Source organism: Sphaeramia orbicularis, chromosome 13 (genome assembly GCF_902148855.1).
Source record: "Sphaeramia orbicularis chromosome 13, fSphaOr1.1, whole genome shotgun sequence".
Taxonomy (NCBI): domain Eukaryota; kingdom Metazoa; phylum Chordata; class Actinopteri; order Kurtiformes; family Apogonidae; genus Sphaeramia; species Sphaeramia orbicularis.
Genome location: NC_043969.1, coordinates 23,054,636 through 23,072,969, shown reverse-complemented (window position 1 = coordinate 23,072,969; position 18,334 = coordinate 23,054,636). Strand labels below are relative to the sequence as shown.

The 18,334-nt window shown below is 37.2% G+C and overlaps 2 protein-coding genes across 2 annotated transcripts in view; one reads left to right on the top strand and one right to left on the bottom strand.

Moving 5' to 3' along the window:
• fchsd2 (FCH and double SH3 domains 2) overlaps positions 1–6,652 on the bottom strand; it is a 63,276-nt gene extending 56,624 nt beyond the window's left edge. Inside the window, exons 1-2 of the mRNA XM_030152539.1 lie at positions 6,357–6,652; positions 2,734–2,831 (exon numbers count right to left, since the gene is read on the bottom strand). Coding sequence (XP_030008399.1) covers positions 2,734–2,831; positions 6,357–6,377 — 119 coding nt within the window. The 5' untranslated portion in view covers positions 6,378–6,652. The remainder of the gene's footprint in view (positions 1–2,733; positions 2,832–6,356) is intronic.
• A 4,769-nt stretch (positions 6,653–11,421) lies between these two features.
• Positions 11,422–18,079, top strand: p2ry2.1 (purinergic receptor P2Y2, tandem duplicate 1). The gene is made up of 5 exons (XM_030151312.1): positions 11,422–11,557; positions 13,830–14,180; positions 15,631–15,799; positions 17,287–17,632; positions 17,714–18,079. The coding sequence occupies exons 2-5, from the start codon at positions 13,844–13,846 to the stop codon at positions 17,906–17,908; spliced, it is 1,047 nt and encodes a 348-aa protein (XP_030007172.1). The 5' UTR covers positions 11,422–11,557; positions 13,830–13,843; the 3' UTR covers positions 17,909–18,079.
• Positions 18,080–18,334: the final 255 nt, after the last annotated feature.

The following is an 18,334-nucleotide window of genomic DNA, read 5'->3' as shown; positions in this document are numbered from 1 at the left end:
TCTAATGTCACCTACAAGATCATGCATGTGATATTACAACATTTCTGTAGCAAAATTCACAATCTAACATCATGATTCACTCTGCAATATTTAGATTCAGATGTGTTACAGTTTCATAGTGAGAGCTAAATTTTCTCGACATATATTCAGTAACACAGTCCCAGTGAGTACATGAACTGTATGTCAATGTCATAAAATGTATGAAAGGTGAATTCAAGTATGTATGAGTTATGTCGACTTCCATGGTCACACAGGGTGATGTGTTTGTGTACAGAGCTGTACAGGCAGACATAAGGGTATGGGGGATTTAGAAAGATTTAGGGCATCAAGTTGACTCCATGCGTCCACCAACTCGCCATCGTATTCTCCTCTCTCTCTCTCTCTCTCTCTCTCTCTCTTTCTTATCCTCTCTAAGACTACTCCAGATAAAGCTCTGTCTCAGAAGATTTAATGCATTCTGTTTTCTCTTAACTTTAATTTCTCTTACTTTCTGTCCTTAACTTTCTCTTTGCTTTCAATTTTTACCCGTGGCCATTCATAAACAGTTGAACGTGTCTTAGTTAGCAATATGTGAACAATATGTGCATGTGTGTGTTGATGAGTGTATGTGTGTGTGCCGATTAAAGCCAGCCAGTGGATTAATTAGGGTAAATAAGCTCAGAGCAGCTTTTGGGATTTAAGAGTTAAAATCTACTGTAGGCTTTACAGATGAAAATGTGAGCCTGCATCGAACACATATGTTTGACTGAATAACTGCACTTTCATTTTCTTGACTGCAGCACTTGTTCAAGAATGTATTTTTGGTGGTACAGAAACTAAAGTGAGGCAAAGTCTGCTCAAATAACTTCCGAGTTGTAGCTAAATTCATCACAGACACAGTGTTTTGTTTTTATTGTTTTACTTAAATCTACAATAAATTATATAACTGTAAACTCCTGCAACAACCAGTGCAAAGTCAATCTTCTTTTTTTCTCTGCTCCCAAAAAAAAGATTTTCTTTTTTAACTAAGAACACAATGACACAAAAGAAACATGTCCCGTTTAGTTTAACTTTCTTGTCAGTTCTCTGCCAACTGTCAAATTAAGAAAAAATGTCATTGGGGCATACTTTAAAAATACTACGATAAAAACAAAAAATCTCATGTAGGCTGCTTGAAAACAACTTTTGACACTGAAGAGACCATTCATTTAATGGGCACTGGTGGAGACAGATGACAGTTTGGCTGGCTGCTGTTCTTTCACTAACTTAGATGCTGCGCTGCTGAAAAGACAGCTGGTTGTGACAGCAGACTACGAAGCCCAGGAAAGGACGTGGGGGAAAAAACAGTAGAAAGAGATTCAGTCCAAAAGACGTCCTGAATCAGCGGCAACCCATCTACATGCATAATATAATACCTAAATATTACAAACAGTAATCCTTTTCTGTGTGAAATGGTAATTCAAAGTCTGCTCTGAAATGTATAACCATGTGTTCTACAAATACAGACATTTCTTCATAGATATGTTTTTTTGGCCAACAGAATCCAAACCACTATTAATAATGGACCCTTTCACAGCATTTGTGCTCTGCTGACATGTTGCCTCTCGTCTGAATTCCAGATAACCCTTGCTCTACAGAACATTTTTGGACAATTTTGTCTCACTACAATAGTGTAAGATGAATGTTGATATCGGCCACCATGGCTCAGCATCTTGCTCAAGGACACATCGACAGAGCAGGTGCTTGTTGTTGCAACATGGGCTTGAGTCCAGGTCTCAAAATCGAAGGTAGTCCCCCCTAATCACTACATCAGCTTGCTGCTCCTGATTTTTCCACCATCACAATGTGTCATCATAAATAATTACAGTACATTAAGGGCTAGAGGAACACACTGAGAAAATAGAGTAAATGGTGTCTTGAGGATTTCAAAGCCAATTTGGAGGTCTTTACAAAGCAGCATGTAGCCTCATCCCTCAGTGGCCAAAAGAACTAACACATAGTGGTTGCATATGTTAAACTGACTCTCCCTTTCTCCCACAAGTGAGACCAGGGCCTTGTTCACTCTCCAAGACCCAGCAGCAACAAGGCAATCTGTTCTTCAGCAGCTGGAGCAGCCCCCAGGAGTGAAAGGGGAGGAGAGAGGGAGGAAAGAGAAGCCTTAGAAAAAAGGGCATAGAAGAAGTATGAAAATTAAAAACTAAGAAAAAGACAGGGATGGATGCAAAGGAGCAGAGTATTAGAGAGTTTGCTGTCATAAATAATCAACACTTAGTCAACACGCAGAAAATGAGAGCGTGTGAAGGAACCAGGGTTTCCTCCCATTGCCAAATCCAAAAGGGAAAAGTGCCAGAGACACACATGTCATGAGCAAACAGAGCTGGGCTGAAATGAAAGAGAATGATATGGAGACAGACAAAAAGATAGTTGGAGCTAAGAGAAGAGACAAAAAAAATGAAAGCATGGGAGAGAGAAAGAATGACAGAGTGAGAGATACAGATTGAATTTGCAAAAGATGAAAGGCAGGGAAAAGCAGTCACGGAGCAGGAAGAGTACAGCAGGAAATTCCTTCGTCATTTTCCCGACCCTTTGTCCTTCTCCAAAAAAAACACAAAAACTGGAACATGACACTATTCTCCCTCATCATTTTCTTAACTCATGCCATTCCTCATTTATTTAGTTATTTCATTTTTTTTCTTTGTATGCATGCATGCTGTGTCAGGATGCATCATTTGGGCAACACAAGCGTGCACATACCGCATGTCTTCCAGCAGGTCACATTCAGTCTGGTGTTTAAAGTGCAGTCTTGTCATCTGCTCTGTGTGTGTGTTTTTCAGCTCCTGCGTCACTTTGACCTAGAAGAAAATAAAATGACATAATAAGTATATAATGAAGTAACATTTACAATACAAAAAAATCAACATTACATTATTGGTTTTTGTACAGCACTTTGGTCAACTGTTGTTTTTAAAAGGGCTTTGTTAATTACATTTCGATTATGTAGATGGAACATTACACAAAATATTACATAAGAATAACCAGCACAATACAGGACAGAGCTATTTTTCCTAGCTCTATTATCAGTGTTCACGATTCTATAGAAATGTCTGAAAACACAATAAGGACATTGATTCTTCTCAGAAATTAAAGTAAGAAAGTGAAATAGGGTAGAGTGTTCTCTTTGTGATGTAGAGTGTGTAAAAGGGTTCAGGCAGGGTGGCTAGTATAGTGTTATAGACTATTATGATATTAAAAGAATATTTTAATTTTTTTTTCTATTTACATGAAATCATTATACAAAATTTATCAAAATTAGTTTTCTTGGTTAAACCTACACACTATGTGTGCAATATCAGCAAAGAACAATAAAGACACCACTGGTAGGCAATGACAGGAAAGAGCGTGATGACCCGTTCCACATCAGACCTCACAAAACTGACTCATTTCCATATCACTCAAGCAACATGACAAGCTTTCTTTACCATTATTTTCTCATCTTCTGCAGCTGCCATTACTAAGGCTCGTTGTTGACCAGCAAAACTCACACATGCATACATCCCAGAGGAAATGGCGTGGCATACATAGCTGATGCAACTACACAGCACTGCAGGTGTTATCATTTGAACGACAAAAGAGGAAGAGCTAATCTCAATTTATGTGGCTGAGGCAGTTTTCACATTGTCAAAGACAAAATTTAAAATTAATTAAATCAGTTTATGTATCGCCCACAGCTGGTTCAGAATAGTATGGATTTTAAGCATCTTCTCGGTATTAAACAGTTCAGCTCCTGAATCACTATTGTCTACACACTTGCACACACATTAATTTCACTCTGATCATTCTATCTGCCAATCATCTGTCATCTTTCTTGAGGACGCTCAACCCAAGAGTCAGCTGAAAGGGAACACACATACATATTCATATCCATTAGTAATACATCAGGAAAACAATCAGTGTCAAAGTATTGTCAGGGTTGTGATGAGGGTGGATTGTACTTTTGGCAGTTAGAGGTGACTGAAGACACTCTAACTGCACATATCAGCATTAAAGAACAAGAGTTGCTGAGAACAAAAACCGTACTTGGAAAGCCTCATACAGCAATTCATTTGGGTGGTAGGACCAAGAGCCATAACCTGCACTCATCCGTACAGTCTTGTGCAAAAAGAGACTGGGAGCTCACCCTTAATAAGCACACATGCACGCAAACAAGTACACACATGCGCGCGCGCACACACACACACACACACTTCTGCCAACACATTCAGAGTCACTGTGAAGGTCATTGTGTATTGTCGGGTGAATTCCATCAGCTATTCACTAGAGTAACAGTGGGCAAATTCATGACTGTTCTAGACAAAACAATCAACAACATTACACGCACAACACTGGCAAACACACACACAACACACCACATATACACACACACTGCAGAGCTTCTTTCATGCACTGTCTTTGAAGATAAGGAGGGAGTGGTTCATTACATTATCAGAGTAAAATGACTTGATTTCACCTTCTGTCACTTCAAGGAAGCCGCAGGGAGAGAGGAAGGGCAGGGCTAAGGGTGACGAAGAGATGGATAGAAAGTGAGAGGAAGAGTGGAAGAGAGAAAGAAAAGAGGGGGAGAGAAGAAAAATGGCGAGACTGAGACAGAGACATGGTCAGCAATGGAGCAGAAAGAAGGTTAGAGCTATAGCAAAATGGGCAGAATTAAGAGATGGAATGTAGAAAATTGATTTAAAGTTCATGTCAAAGCTGAAGTGTTAATCTGATGCACCAGGGTCAACAACACAGCTACTCTAAGAAATGATAGATAGATAGATAGATAGATAGATAGATAGATAGATAGATAGATAGATAGATAGATAGATAGATAGATAGATAGATAGATAGATAGATAGATGTCAGCGTTGCATTGTCTGGCTCAACCCCATTGACAGTGTGCACTTGTGTTTAATTGGACTCACATAAAACTAATATATGATAAAAGATGAGCTCAGTCTGTAAGCAGATGTGCTGAGACACAGACAGAACACTTTAGGGGCTGAATGTGTCATACTGGGAGTGAAATTATTAGTATCCAAAAGCCAAATACTGATAACTCTCTGGCTGTGATGCTGTAGGCTGAGTGAGTGTGCCAACCATATTGGCAAAGAGGAACAAGCTGTTATTTTGTAAATTCTGTTTTATTCCTCTCGGTGTAATCATTGAAAAACAAAGAAAGTGAAATGTTCTTACAAACTGCCTATGCCTGCAATGATTACATGTACACACACACACACACACACACACACACACACACACACACACACAGTGGAATAAGACAAGCATAGTAGTCTCTGCAGCCTGTGTGATGAAAGGACCTGTTAGAGCATGTTTATGTGTTTTAAAGACATGATGTGACATGTTCAGGGTTAGTCTACATGAAACAACCCCTGAGCATAAATGGTACTGAGGGAATATGTGGTAATTAATAGAAGTGCATGCACAGGTTCACACTTCCATGCATCTATTTGAAGACATCACACTCACAAAGCTGTTTATAAGCAGCTGCTAGCATGCAACACAAATGCACGCAATTTAGTAAGCTGTATCACATTGAATTCTCTTTCATCTCACACACAATCAATAAGTCGGTGTCTGACATGATGCTGCCATCAGTGTGTGAGTGCATTTTTACGCTAGCTTTTGTCAGCTCATCCTTTTCATAAAGATGATGTGACCCTGGACAGACTGAAGGTCTCCCTTTGAAACAAGCTGCATCTCAACGTGGAGCAACGACAGCTTTTGTTATCACGTCTGGGAGAGTGCTGTCATCATGTCTCGAGTCAGATCGTTAAATCCACTAAATTGCACAGATTTGTCTTCACCGGGTCTCCTAACTGTGAATTGTACCGTTGTCATTTAGCTAGCTAACTTACACTTACTAACGCTAACGTTAACGGTTAGTGCGGCATGTTAAGCAATTTTACCCAGTGATGCTTTTAATTTTTTACACTTAAAGTTATTTCTACTACAGAATGTGCTGAAACAACAACCAAAATTGAATGTTTTCTTGCTCAGTGAGTCTGTTATAATGTGTAAAGTGCTGTTTGTTAGCCTACCTAGCGTTTTAAGCTAGTAACGTTATTTGACATTTGACGGTTCACTATAGCGGCTGGACAGATGCATATTAATGTCACTGGGTTACAAACTAACCTAGCTAGCAAACGCTGCTAATGTCGGCTAGCAAATAGTCCCCCTTTTAATTTTTAGCATGCAACATCAGGCGTTTTCTATGTGGTTAGTAAAACACAATGTCCATATGAAAGGTTATTCCACTGTCTGTCATTGTCTGTAGAGCCCATCTTAAACATAACGGGCTCTGGAAACCAGTCACTCACCTTCCTCGGCGGCGGCTGCATTTTGGAGTATTGACATGAATGGTATTTCCCTTGTGAAATGTATTGTAATTCCAAGAGGAAATCCAAATCTCTGTGGGACTAATATTTTGTTTCCTTAAACAAAATCCTCCCCTCCAGACGACAGGGAGGAAAAGACGTGTTAGATTTGTACTCCGGCGGCCATGATTGATGCTAAATGGCCAGTTTATACAGAGCACAAACTGAAGCTACGGACACTGAACACACTTGTGTTGGCTGCTGCCACTACTAGTACTGGAGTGTGTGGTGAAGCAGGGGAGCAGACAGGCGGAGAAGAAAAGCACACGGAAGGGTTGGGGGAATATTAACGGGGAACCCCTTCAGCAACTCGGCTCAACGGCGCCCCGAAGCGGTGATGAGCAGAAGGACAGCCGGGTGGAGGTGAAAAACACCGGGAGCACAGCCTCCTCCTTTGGGCTTTGTATGTTCAAGAAAATCCTCCAACCCAGCATTTACCAAAGACATGTCTGATGGAATCACATGGAGAGTAAATGAGGGTGAGGAATGGGGGACGTATCCACTGAGGGCGTCGTGGTTTTTCACATCAATTCCTGGAAGAACGAGGAGAACAGACTGACAGTGACAGGAGGCTGCGTCCACAGACCTGCATAGCAACAAGAAACCGCAGTCGATCAAAGAAAAATCGATCGAGTAAAAGATACGACCGGACAGACAAATACAAAACAAACCGCACACTTGGATATTATTATTATTATTATTATTATTATTATTATTATTATTATTATTAGTATTAGTATTAGTATTAGTATTATTAGTATTATTAGTATTAATAATAATACAGGGTGGGGAAGCAAAATTTACAATATTTTGAGGCAGGGATTGAAAGACAGTGTATGACCAATTAGTTTGTTGAAAGTCATGAGAATTTATTTGCCACAAGAAAATTTACATAATAGAAAATGTTTTTATTCTATGTGTCCTCCTTCTTTCTTAATAACTTCCTTCACACACTTCCTGAAACTTGCGCAAGTGTTCCTCAAATATTTGGGTGACAACTTCTCCCATTCTTCTTTAATAGTATCTTCCAGACTTTCTCGTAATAGTTTTGCTCATAGTCATTCTCTTCTTTCCATTATAAACAGTCTTTATGGACACTCCAACTATTTTTGAAATCTCCTTTGGTGTGACGAGTGCATTCAGTAAATCACACACTCTTTGACGTTTGCTTTCCTGATTACTCATATGGGCAAAAGTTTCTGAAAAGCTATGGATAATAGTGTTAGGTATGATTATGACATCAATATATGTTTGGTTTCAAAACAATTGACGTAGTGCCTGCTGAGAAAGAACAACTAAATGTTCATTGTAAATTTTGCTTCCCCACCCTGTAATAATAATAATAATCGTAATCATGATAATCATAATCATAGGGTGCTTAACAGAGACACCAGAGTAGAAACCACGGAAATAATAAATCAGTAAAAAACATTCTTAATAAAGCATCCATTTCCAAAGACCTGGTTGTGACCCACAAGCAGCCAAGAGACTTTTTTTTTAATGGAGATTTTATTTGGGTAAGCATTTCAAGTATTAAAAAGAATCAACAAAAAGCATGTCTTTTATAATCACAACTGAATCTAGCATGAAAGAGCAATTTTTTATTTTTATTTTTTTTAACCAATGAAAGAAAAAAAAAAAACAGCCTGTCGCTTATGCCTAAATGCACTGATTTGGTTTTATTTTAAACTGTTTCATATCGATGGCCAGAATACAAAACTTCCTATTTGAAAAAAAAAATCACTTTTTTCAGGAAACAACAAAAAAATGTTTAGTTTTATTATAGTATGGTCTTTGTTAAAGATACCCAAGCTTATTCTACTGTTCTTAGACTCTGTTTCTATATTATGAGTTAACAATACATACTACGTATTTATGCCTCCCAAAGTGCAGTCCATTTAATGTGAAAACTCAAAATCTAAAAATTTTCAGATAGAAGGTTTTGTTTTTTGGCCATCGATATGTATGTATTCCCAATAGCACATGTGTAAAACAAAGGTATGATTTATCAAACGTCATTGAAATGGATGCGGTACAAATTCCAGATAATGGCAGTATAAAAGCCTGTTACTAATGCCAAAATCCACTTATTTATTTGTTACAAGCAAAACGCTTCTACAATTAAACAGGGAAACTCTACCAAATTTGGACCACTAATAAAGACTAATTAGGTAGTAGATGGCTGCAGATTCCCAGTTATAGTACTGGGTCAAAATTTGGTTCAGTGAATTAATGTGAGAATGAGTTTTACTCAAAAGTAATGTTTATCTCAGAGCTACAAGGTCTTTTGCAAAACATTGTCTGCACATTAGAATGCACTCACTTTTTTGGATTCCTAGCAGTGTAAGATAAATCTATGCATATAATGTAAGATTATGTCATTAAATATTTTAAAAACATTAGCCATCACTTCAGTCAGTTGATTTATAATTCATCTGTAACTCATCTCCATATTTTATCTCAGGCATCTAAAAATATTGCAGACCACAAGTAAAAATAACAAAATTCTAGTGTTTTCTGACCTTGACTAGCACAAGGAAAACAAGCTAACAGAATTTATTCAGTGTGAATTTCAGTCACACATTTCATGTTCTCTAACAGTCACACCTTCACATTATTGTTAGGTGTGTAATTGGGCTACAACGCATGCAGCTTAGCTTTGGTTGTCGTGTTCATCCATCTCCTTCTTTATCACATCATCACATCGTAAAGGTTTTCAGTGTGGTTCAAGTTCTGATAAATACAGTATATCATTTCAGAAAATAGCTTGACCCAAAAAATTGTCAACACACTGAACAGAAACGGCAGTAACCTTTGTGAAGAGTTGGCATCAGATGGAGATGTTTTAATCCATCGTCATGTGTGTAATGAGTGGTTGGTTTATGGTTTTAAATTAACTAATAATAACACAAGAAAACTGAAAAGCTGTTTGACTTACATATCTAAAAGTTTATATGAATAGCCTCATTATTACACTGTGTTTACACCAGTCATGCCCCTCACTGTACCACTGCATTTCTTCCACTTTTCAGTAATGAATAAAACTTTTTAAACTTTTAAAGGCGAAGACACGGGCTTATCATTGAGATGCCAGCCTCATGACAGTAAAGCAGAGTGATGACTGCTGTGGTAAGTTTAGGAGGAGTAATTTATCACAGAATATAAGTTATAGTAGAAATAAAGCATGAGTCCCTGGAGGTGTTCGTCTGGCTACTCTGAAAGACAGACACAAGTAGCTGGAAGGGCAAGTAATCCACTTCATCTCCTACGTGCTATGACCAAGGTTAAGGTTACAGGCCTTGTAATCATTAATACACAGAGTTTCTAGAGCAGGTAAGACATTAAGTGATCTTTCTCACTTTTGTCTCGGCAAAATGCTTTTACACAAACACTCAACCACGCACTGGCATTCAGGGAAACGAAGCATATCCCACACACACGTCATTCTGCCAGGTCACACAGCAAAATGGCTGATGTTCATTGTTGGATCATATTGTTTTTGTTAGGATCCTGTCAGAATGCTTTTGGTTTATGATTTTTTTTTTTTTTTAATTCTTCAACTTTTGTCTATATCTCTTTTCCGACAGTAAGGTAAGACATTTCTGAGTTGAAACTGTGAATTATTTTCAGGATAGAGGTCACATCTTAAATCCTGTTGTGTATGTTTTGCCTAAAAAGAATAATTTCGCTGATAATCGCTAGAATACAAATGTAGCTGGGGCAAACATGACAGGATAATGTTTTATATTTCTTGTCTGGAAAGTGTTCAAATATAACAATGTTTTTTTATGTTCATGCTTTTGTCAAGCATTGTGCCTTTCCCACACTTGTACAATAAGTAAATAAATAAAAAAGAAGACTTGTTAGAATAGTTTGTTGTCATTCACATGTCTATTAATGCTTGAGAACAAAAAGATAGAAAAAAGCTAACTCTAAATACTGTCCTGGAATTTGTTGTTGTCAGAGAAAAGATAATAAAACATTCATCCTTTTTAACCCATAAATACCCAAATAGCCACCAGCGACCAAAATCATCTGCTGGTCTAAAATGTTTAATACCTGTTGATCCACTAATCCTATCAATACATGTAAATAATTGGTATAAAATACAGTTTGTCATCTTCTCATGGTCATCAGATATGACCCATCTGGATGATCAGAGACTCTGTAGTTACCGTGGAAACACCGTCATCATCTAAAACATTGATTCACCAGTAAAACCTAAGGAGTTTGACAAATGACAGAAGTTGTAGATGCTTGTTTTTATGTTCAGTCATTGAAAAGTTACTTTTTCTTCAGTTTTTTTCTGCTGTAAAATAATAACCTTTGAAGTTGCTCTGAGTTTTCATGAACATCTACATGATCAGTAAATTAAATATCAGGAAAAATACCTGATTTACACTGAAAAATGCAAAATACAGAGGATAAAATTGTAATAAATAGTGATAAATCACTTAAGAAAGGTAAAATAGAGAGAAAAATTCATTTGGGAACTGACACAAAAGTTGCTTGTTTTGCTTGTTTTCATGTTCAGTCATTGAAAAGTCACTTTTTCTTCATTTTTTTCTGTTGTAAAATAATAACCTATGAATTTACTTTGAGTTTTCATGCACATCTAAATGATCAGTAAAGTAAATATTGGGGAAAAGACCTGATTTACACTGAAAAATGCAACACATAGAGGATAATATTGTAATAAATGGTGATAAATCACTTAAGAAAGGTTAACTAGAGAGAAAAACTCACATGGGAATTGCCACAAAAGTAGCCTTGAGTCTCTATCGGTTAATAGCAGTCACTAGTAAGCTGTGCTATTCTATTTACTTACTGTGAAATGAAACTGTAACTACATTTTAACCATTTAATGATTGCTTTGAACCAGTCACTGCCCATTTGACAAAGAAAAGGTTAACATAGAGCTTGAGGCTCAACCACTCACATACTGTATGCAGGCTTCAGCTTGTCAGAAATGTACACACCTTCACATGTTTTTGTTCTACAAAAGTATCTTGGGCACACATTCACTTATAAACAACACAGTCACAACTACACTGTAAACAGGTCACAAGAATGAGGAAACTTTACAGATGCTGGTCAACGTGGGACGGTCTTTGAAAAGTGGCAGAATTTTACAAACTACAAATGTGAGTAAAGGAGAGTAGTTTTACAGATTGCACATTTTGTTACCTGAGAAATGTAAATAATTCTTCGAGGTATACAGTGAGCTACTATTTGCGGAAAACCACTTGATTATTATCTATTTAATTTCACTGAATCACATGATTTCTGCACTCTAAGTGAAGATGAGCTCAGTTTGGTGTGGTATGCAAACAGAAAGTCAGAAGAATTATGAGGACGGCGGAGGGCTCTGTAGGGCTATTATCTGTTCAGTTCAGCCTGCAGCTGTTTTCAAGGAGGACGAGGCAACAAGGACAAGACTGAGCTAAAGGCAGAGGCTCGGGGTAATGGAGTAGTTCAACAGTGAAATGAGAAACATAGAAGTTCTACTGACTTATTTACATGTGAAGTTTTGGAGGTGGTTACGAGACTGGTATTCAAAAAATGGATGAGGAACCGTAAGTGAAGCAAAAGAGCAGTGTGAAACCGGAGTGCAAAACATAAGACAAACAGGGTCTGGTTTGAGTTAAAAAAGTTATTCTTTTGTCTCTCCCTCTTCCCGTCTAGGCTGGGAGCATTTGGAAAACTCTGACATGCAAAGTGCCAGAATGAGTGTTGTTTTTCTTTATGAACAGCTACAAAATGCTGGTTGTCACACAAGAATCTTGTGTTACTAGATGTAGAGTTTTGTTCCTTACGTGCATGTCAGTGTGAATGCGTGGGTGGAAGTGGTAGGAGGAGGGGAGTAACTGGTATTCACTGTGTTTTTTTTGTCCGGACAATTATGATGCCTCAGCAGAAAAACTTGTCAGACCAGGTAGAACCATATACGCTGTTGTCCATAGAATATGTTGCTGGACATAATATGCTGTTTTCTATGGAATATTTCAACTTGTTTTGCACCTTACAGTGTATAGTGTTTGCTCTTATGTTATATTTGTCTTTACTCATGTTTGCTGTGCTATTATATTATTACTGAATGCGTGCAATGCTGCTGCTGCTACACTGTAATTTACCACTTTGGGATAAAAAAAAGTACATCTATCTATCTATCTATCTATCTATCTATCTATCTATCTATCTATCTATCTATCTATCTATCTATCTATCTATCTATCTATCTATCTATCTATCTATCTATCTATCTATCTATCTATCTATCTATCTATCTATCTATCTATCTATCTATCTATCTATCTATCTATCTATCTATCTATCTGTCTGTCTGTCTGTCTGTCTGTCTGTCTGTCTGTCTATCTATCTATCTATCTATCTATCTATCTATCTATCTATCTATCTATCTATCTATCTATCTATCTATCTATCTATCTATCTATCTATCTATCTATCTATCTATCTATCTATCTATCTATCTATCTATCTATCTATCTACAGACATATACTGCACAATACTACACTGTCTGAAAGCTATAAAATGCATCTCTTCTCACCATTTTGAACAGTTACTCACACATCCATTCATGAATTTAGTCAGAATAGGAATTGAAGTGTGATTCTCTCATCCCTGCCAGTTCTTTTTCCTCCTCTCATTTGCTGAACCACCCACTCTATAACAAAAAAGATGAATTAAAGGAAGCAAGAATTGAAAGGATTCACTCTCTAGTTCTTTAAAAATGAGATGATGCAACCTATAAGAAGGATTGTACACTGAACAGCTGCTCAGGCATGCCAAAGTGGATGACAGGGGCATTGTAAAATGTAACCTAGATTAATGTTGTTTTCATGTTCTTTCATGCATTTCATGTCCTCTTTGAGCAGGTTTTTGGTAAAACACTGAACATTAAAAGGGATTAATGTTTACACTTAGGCACTCCTCAGTTAGTTCAATTCTATATATGTACAGATTCTTATTCTTAAGGCTAATGATGTTCATTTTGTCTTCCGTTTATGTAATTATACTTTCCTTTTTTTCTTTTGTTCAGACAAGGTGTAGTTTTTTAGATGTTACCTGCTTGACAGTTTCGACTGTGACTCTAGTCTTCCTCAGAAGTGTCATCCGACACATCAGCAGCACGTCAGAGACTGGAGTCACAGTCGAAACTGTCAACAGGTAACATCTAAAAAACTACACCTTGTCTGAACAAAAGAAGAAAAGGAAAGTGTAATTATTCTTACTCTTACTCTTGTTCTTGTTCTTGTTCTTGTTCTTGTTCTTGTTCTTTTCTTGTTCTTGTTCTTGTTCTTATTCATATTCTTATTCTTGTTGTTGTTCTTATTGTTATTTTTATTCTTGTTCTTATTCTTATTCTTATTCTTTTCTTATTCTTGTTTTTTCAGGTTTTCAAACCACCATGGCCACTTCTAAAATCGAAGACAGCCAGCCTTCCAATGGCAGTGAATACGACTGTCAGTTTCAAGAAGATTTTAAATATATTCTCCTTCCTGTCAGCTATGCTCTGGTGTTTGTGATAGGCCTGGCACTGAACGCAGCGGCATTGTACGTAATTGTGTTCCGCACAAAGCGCTGGAAGCCCTCCACCATCTACATGTTGAACCTGACCGTGTGCGACACACTCTACATACTCACTCTACCCTTCCTCATCTACTACTATGCAGATGAGAACGACTGGCCCTTCAGTGAGCCATTCTGCAAAATTATACGCTTCCTGTTTTATGCCAACTTATACGGTACAGTTCTGGAGTCACAGAATACACTTAACCATAACACTGAATCTGATGTGTGTGATAGTCCAGTTACTGTAATAGATAATGCACCAAACTATAATCCACTATCATAAAAACAACAACATACTGCCTGGACAAATAAAGTCAACACTTGGATTTAATTCAGCAAATAGTTCAGGTTCTTCCATTGGATATTTACTCCAGTGTTTAAAATGTTTCAGGCGCAACAAGTTCTTTAACTCTAACAAATGCAGTGAGTAGCTCGTCCTTTCTTTAACAGCTTTCGGTTTACATGGTAGCGTACAGATTGGACTGTTTCAATGGAAAAAGGTCATGTGGTCTGATGAGTCAGACTGACCATATTTCAGAGTGATGGTCAATGAGGGTGAGAAAATGACCAGATGAAGTGATTACCCATCATGCCTAGTGCCTACAGTAAAAGCCTGTGGGGGCAGTGTTATGATCTGGATTTGCTTCAGGTGATCAGGTTTAGACTCAGCGACATTATGTGTCCAAAAATCCAACTAACAGAGACATTCAAATCAAAGGCTAAATAAGGCTAAGGCTAAAACTGTATCAGTGTGGGACTTCTGTTTTGGTCAGGCTGTGATGTGATACAAACCACAGACACAAATGCACAAATACAACAACATGCCAGTTAATAGCACATTTTAGAAGAACATGATAATATAGTTCAAAATTTAGCTAGATATATTGGGATCCAACATACAGAACAGTATCCTATATTATAAAAGGGAAGGGGACTCTGTCTGTGTGTCTTGGGCATCAAACAAAATCCTGAAAGAGCTGACTGCTGTAGTTTGGCACACTTAAGCATTTTTGGTGAAAGAAGAGACTAGAAAAAACAGCAAGTTGATAGGACCAATATTTTGGGAGATATGAGTAATTTTGGAATACATTAGCCTTGCAATAACAATGCCCAGAATCACAGAATTATCACTGAAGTGGGTTACCTAGCAACAGATAAATATTAGGGCCAGGTTGCCATGGTGTCAAATTTCATGTGGAGAAACAGACATGCCAGCTGAGAGGTTATTCAACTGAAAATGCCAGTGGAATTGACCAAGACAGTAAAGGAATGAACTGTATCAGAGGATCTTGAACATGTGGCTTCCCACTGGTCAACGCACCAGTGAGATAATATTTTACCTCTTTATAAAGATGCATCAAGTGAGGAAACCTCACATCATGTTACATCTCAGATTACACAAAAACAATATAATGATTTCTAATGCGTTATGATGCACAATATAAAATTACTGATTCTGTCATAGAATACAATTTATTGGATTAGGATACAGAAACATAAGATAATATCAAAAATATGTCCAAAAATGTTCATATTTGACTTGAATACGATAAATGAAATACCATAATTAAGTATCACATTAATAATTAAATGATATCTATGACACAACCCTTATTATGGTAGGTTCCATTCTGTTCCTGTGTTGTATAAGCCTGCACCGGTTCATGGGAATCTGCTATCCGGTCCGCTCCCTAAACTGGGTCAGCACTCGGCGGGCCAAGCTGGTGTCTGTTGCAGTGTGGACTTGTGTTTTGACCTGCCAGGCTCCTGTCCTTTACTTCTCAAGAACCAGGTGATTTTTATCTTAACTGCCTTTTTCTTTCAGCCTGTTTTCAAAGTGTCTCTAATGGTCAAATGTTTAACTGTTTAGTATTGATTTTTGGGGAACACCAATTTTGCTACGCAGCTTATCTTAGGGTGCATTAATAGGGCACCCCAAAATGAATAAAGTCAATATTTAACCCTTTCATGCATGAATTATGAGAGTGTTTTTATTCCTCTTTAATGATGAAAATTATCTTATGAACCTATTTTTCATGGAGTTTCAAAAACGTCCACTCAGCCTGATACCATGTGTTTATTTTTCGAAGCAAAGACACATATTTACTGATGTACTGTGTGAAGACTATGAAATAAAAACATTTTTAATGCTGCTAATATGACCTTTCTCACATTTGAACATACTCTAATACTAGTCACTACTCACTTCATGGAGATAATATGCAAAAAAAAAAAAAAAAAATCTTTTTGTTTAAAAAAAAAACAAAAAACTGTTAATTACAGTCTAATAACAATAACAGGCAATTGCTTTACACTCAATCATGTTAGTGCAGATCAGGTTTATCAAGAACAGCAAAGTTACAGTAATGGTATGAATTATTATTAGGATAAAGTAAGCCAATTATCAGTGTGAATCTAAGATTTTGCTTAGATTTTATTATTTGTTTTATTATATTATTGTTTAAGTTTGTTGTTCTTTTTTTGTTTAGTTTTGTTTTGGTTTTTTTTTGCTTTTTTTTTTTTTTTTTACACATATCTTTATTAAAGTTTTAAGACACTACATATCTTTTCTGACATGAATTGGTAACAGTATGTAGATCTCTCCTGAGCATAAACCCCCAGAATCACAAGCCCTCCCCATAGTTTCCACACAATTTGTCATAAATACATGTTTCTGTGCGTCAAAAATTATACGTGTGGTATCCAGCTGAGTGGACATTTTTGCAACTTCATGAAAATTACGCTCATAAGAATTTTTTTTCGTTATTATTTTTTTAAATGTTTTTATTATTATTATTATTATTATTATTATTATTATTATTATTATTATTATTTTATTTGTTAAATTTTTTTATGAATTTTTCAGAAGAAAATTTTCAATTGCATTGTTTTTTTCATGCCTAAAGAGGAATAAAAACACTCAGGAAAAAAAAATTGATTAAGGTTCTCATAATTCGTGCATGAAAGGGTTAATGTAGAAATCCAAACTGTATTTATGTATATATCATGTTCTTTTAAATGGACAAATAAATTACTACTACTACTACTACTACTACTACTAATTGCAGTGTGTGGGATGGTGCATAAGCGTCCAGTGTGTTGGCTGATATGCAACTAAAACAACAAAATCCATGAATATATGAGAGAACAGCTGTAGAATAGATGTCCACTGTAGAGACCACTATGTATGAAAGGGTTCATGCTGCCAGATGTATTTGTTCCTTTTCCATGCTTTGATGATAATTTCATTCTTCTGTACTCCATCATGTCCTTTTCCAGGGACACGGCCACAGAGAGGATCTGCTATGACACCACCAGCCCAGACCTCTTTGACGACTTCCTCGTGTACAGCTCAATCGTGTCGGTGCTGATGTTTGCTCTGCCCTTCATGGTGGTGATGGTGTGCTACGGCCTCATGGTGCGGAAGCTTCTGGAGCCTTGCTGGGGCTCTGAAGGAAGATCTGGGGGCCAAAGAGGAGGACGGGCAACCCAACGCTACAAACAGAAATCAGTGCAGATGATAATTATTGTGCTGGCAGCGTTCATGCTATGCTTCCTCCCTTTCCACCTCACCAGAAGTCTTTACTACTCCTTCAGATACCTACAGCAGGTCAATCCAGCACAGGTGAGGTCAACATGGAGTAACACGTTTCCTCATTTCTCGTCACGTCACTGTCACTAAAACACAGGTTGATATGTCCACCAGGTCAGCTGCAGTTTGCTGGAAGCTTCCAGTGTGGCCTACAAGGTGACCCGACCTTTTGCCAGCGCCAACAGTTGTGTTGACCCCATTCTGTATTTTTTGGGTGGGCAGGACATCCGGTGTAATCTCACCAAGAAGAACAAGACACTATCGTCAAAACCACAAAAGATGACGAAAGATTTGACGACAAAACTATGATTCCATACCTGAAACTGTCTGTAACATTAGAAATTGACCATTTGAAGAAGCAAGCAGTTATACAGTCGTCCTCAAAATTATTCATACCCCTGCCATTTTTTTGTAACTTTTTGTTTTTGTGATGAAATGAATGAGTTTTGTCAAGTTTGTTTGTGACTTATATGTGATACACAAGTGAAGAAATAAGAACAAATGATACTTGGAGAAATACTTTATTTCAGGAGTATTTTATTAGAGGATTTCTAAAAAACTCCATGTTCAAAATTATTCATACCCTAGGTTTATTAAGTCCAATGTCTTGTCTTAATAGTCAATAGAGTAGCCTTTTTTCTTGATAATGGTTCCTGTAAGTGTCCATAAGTTCTCTTCTGTCTCCTGTGGGGTTTTGGTCCACTCTTCCTGGACCAAAGCCTCCAGCTGGGTCCG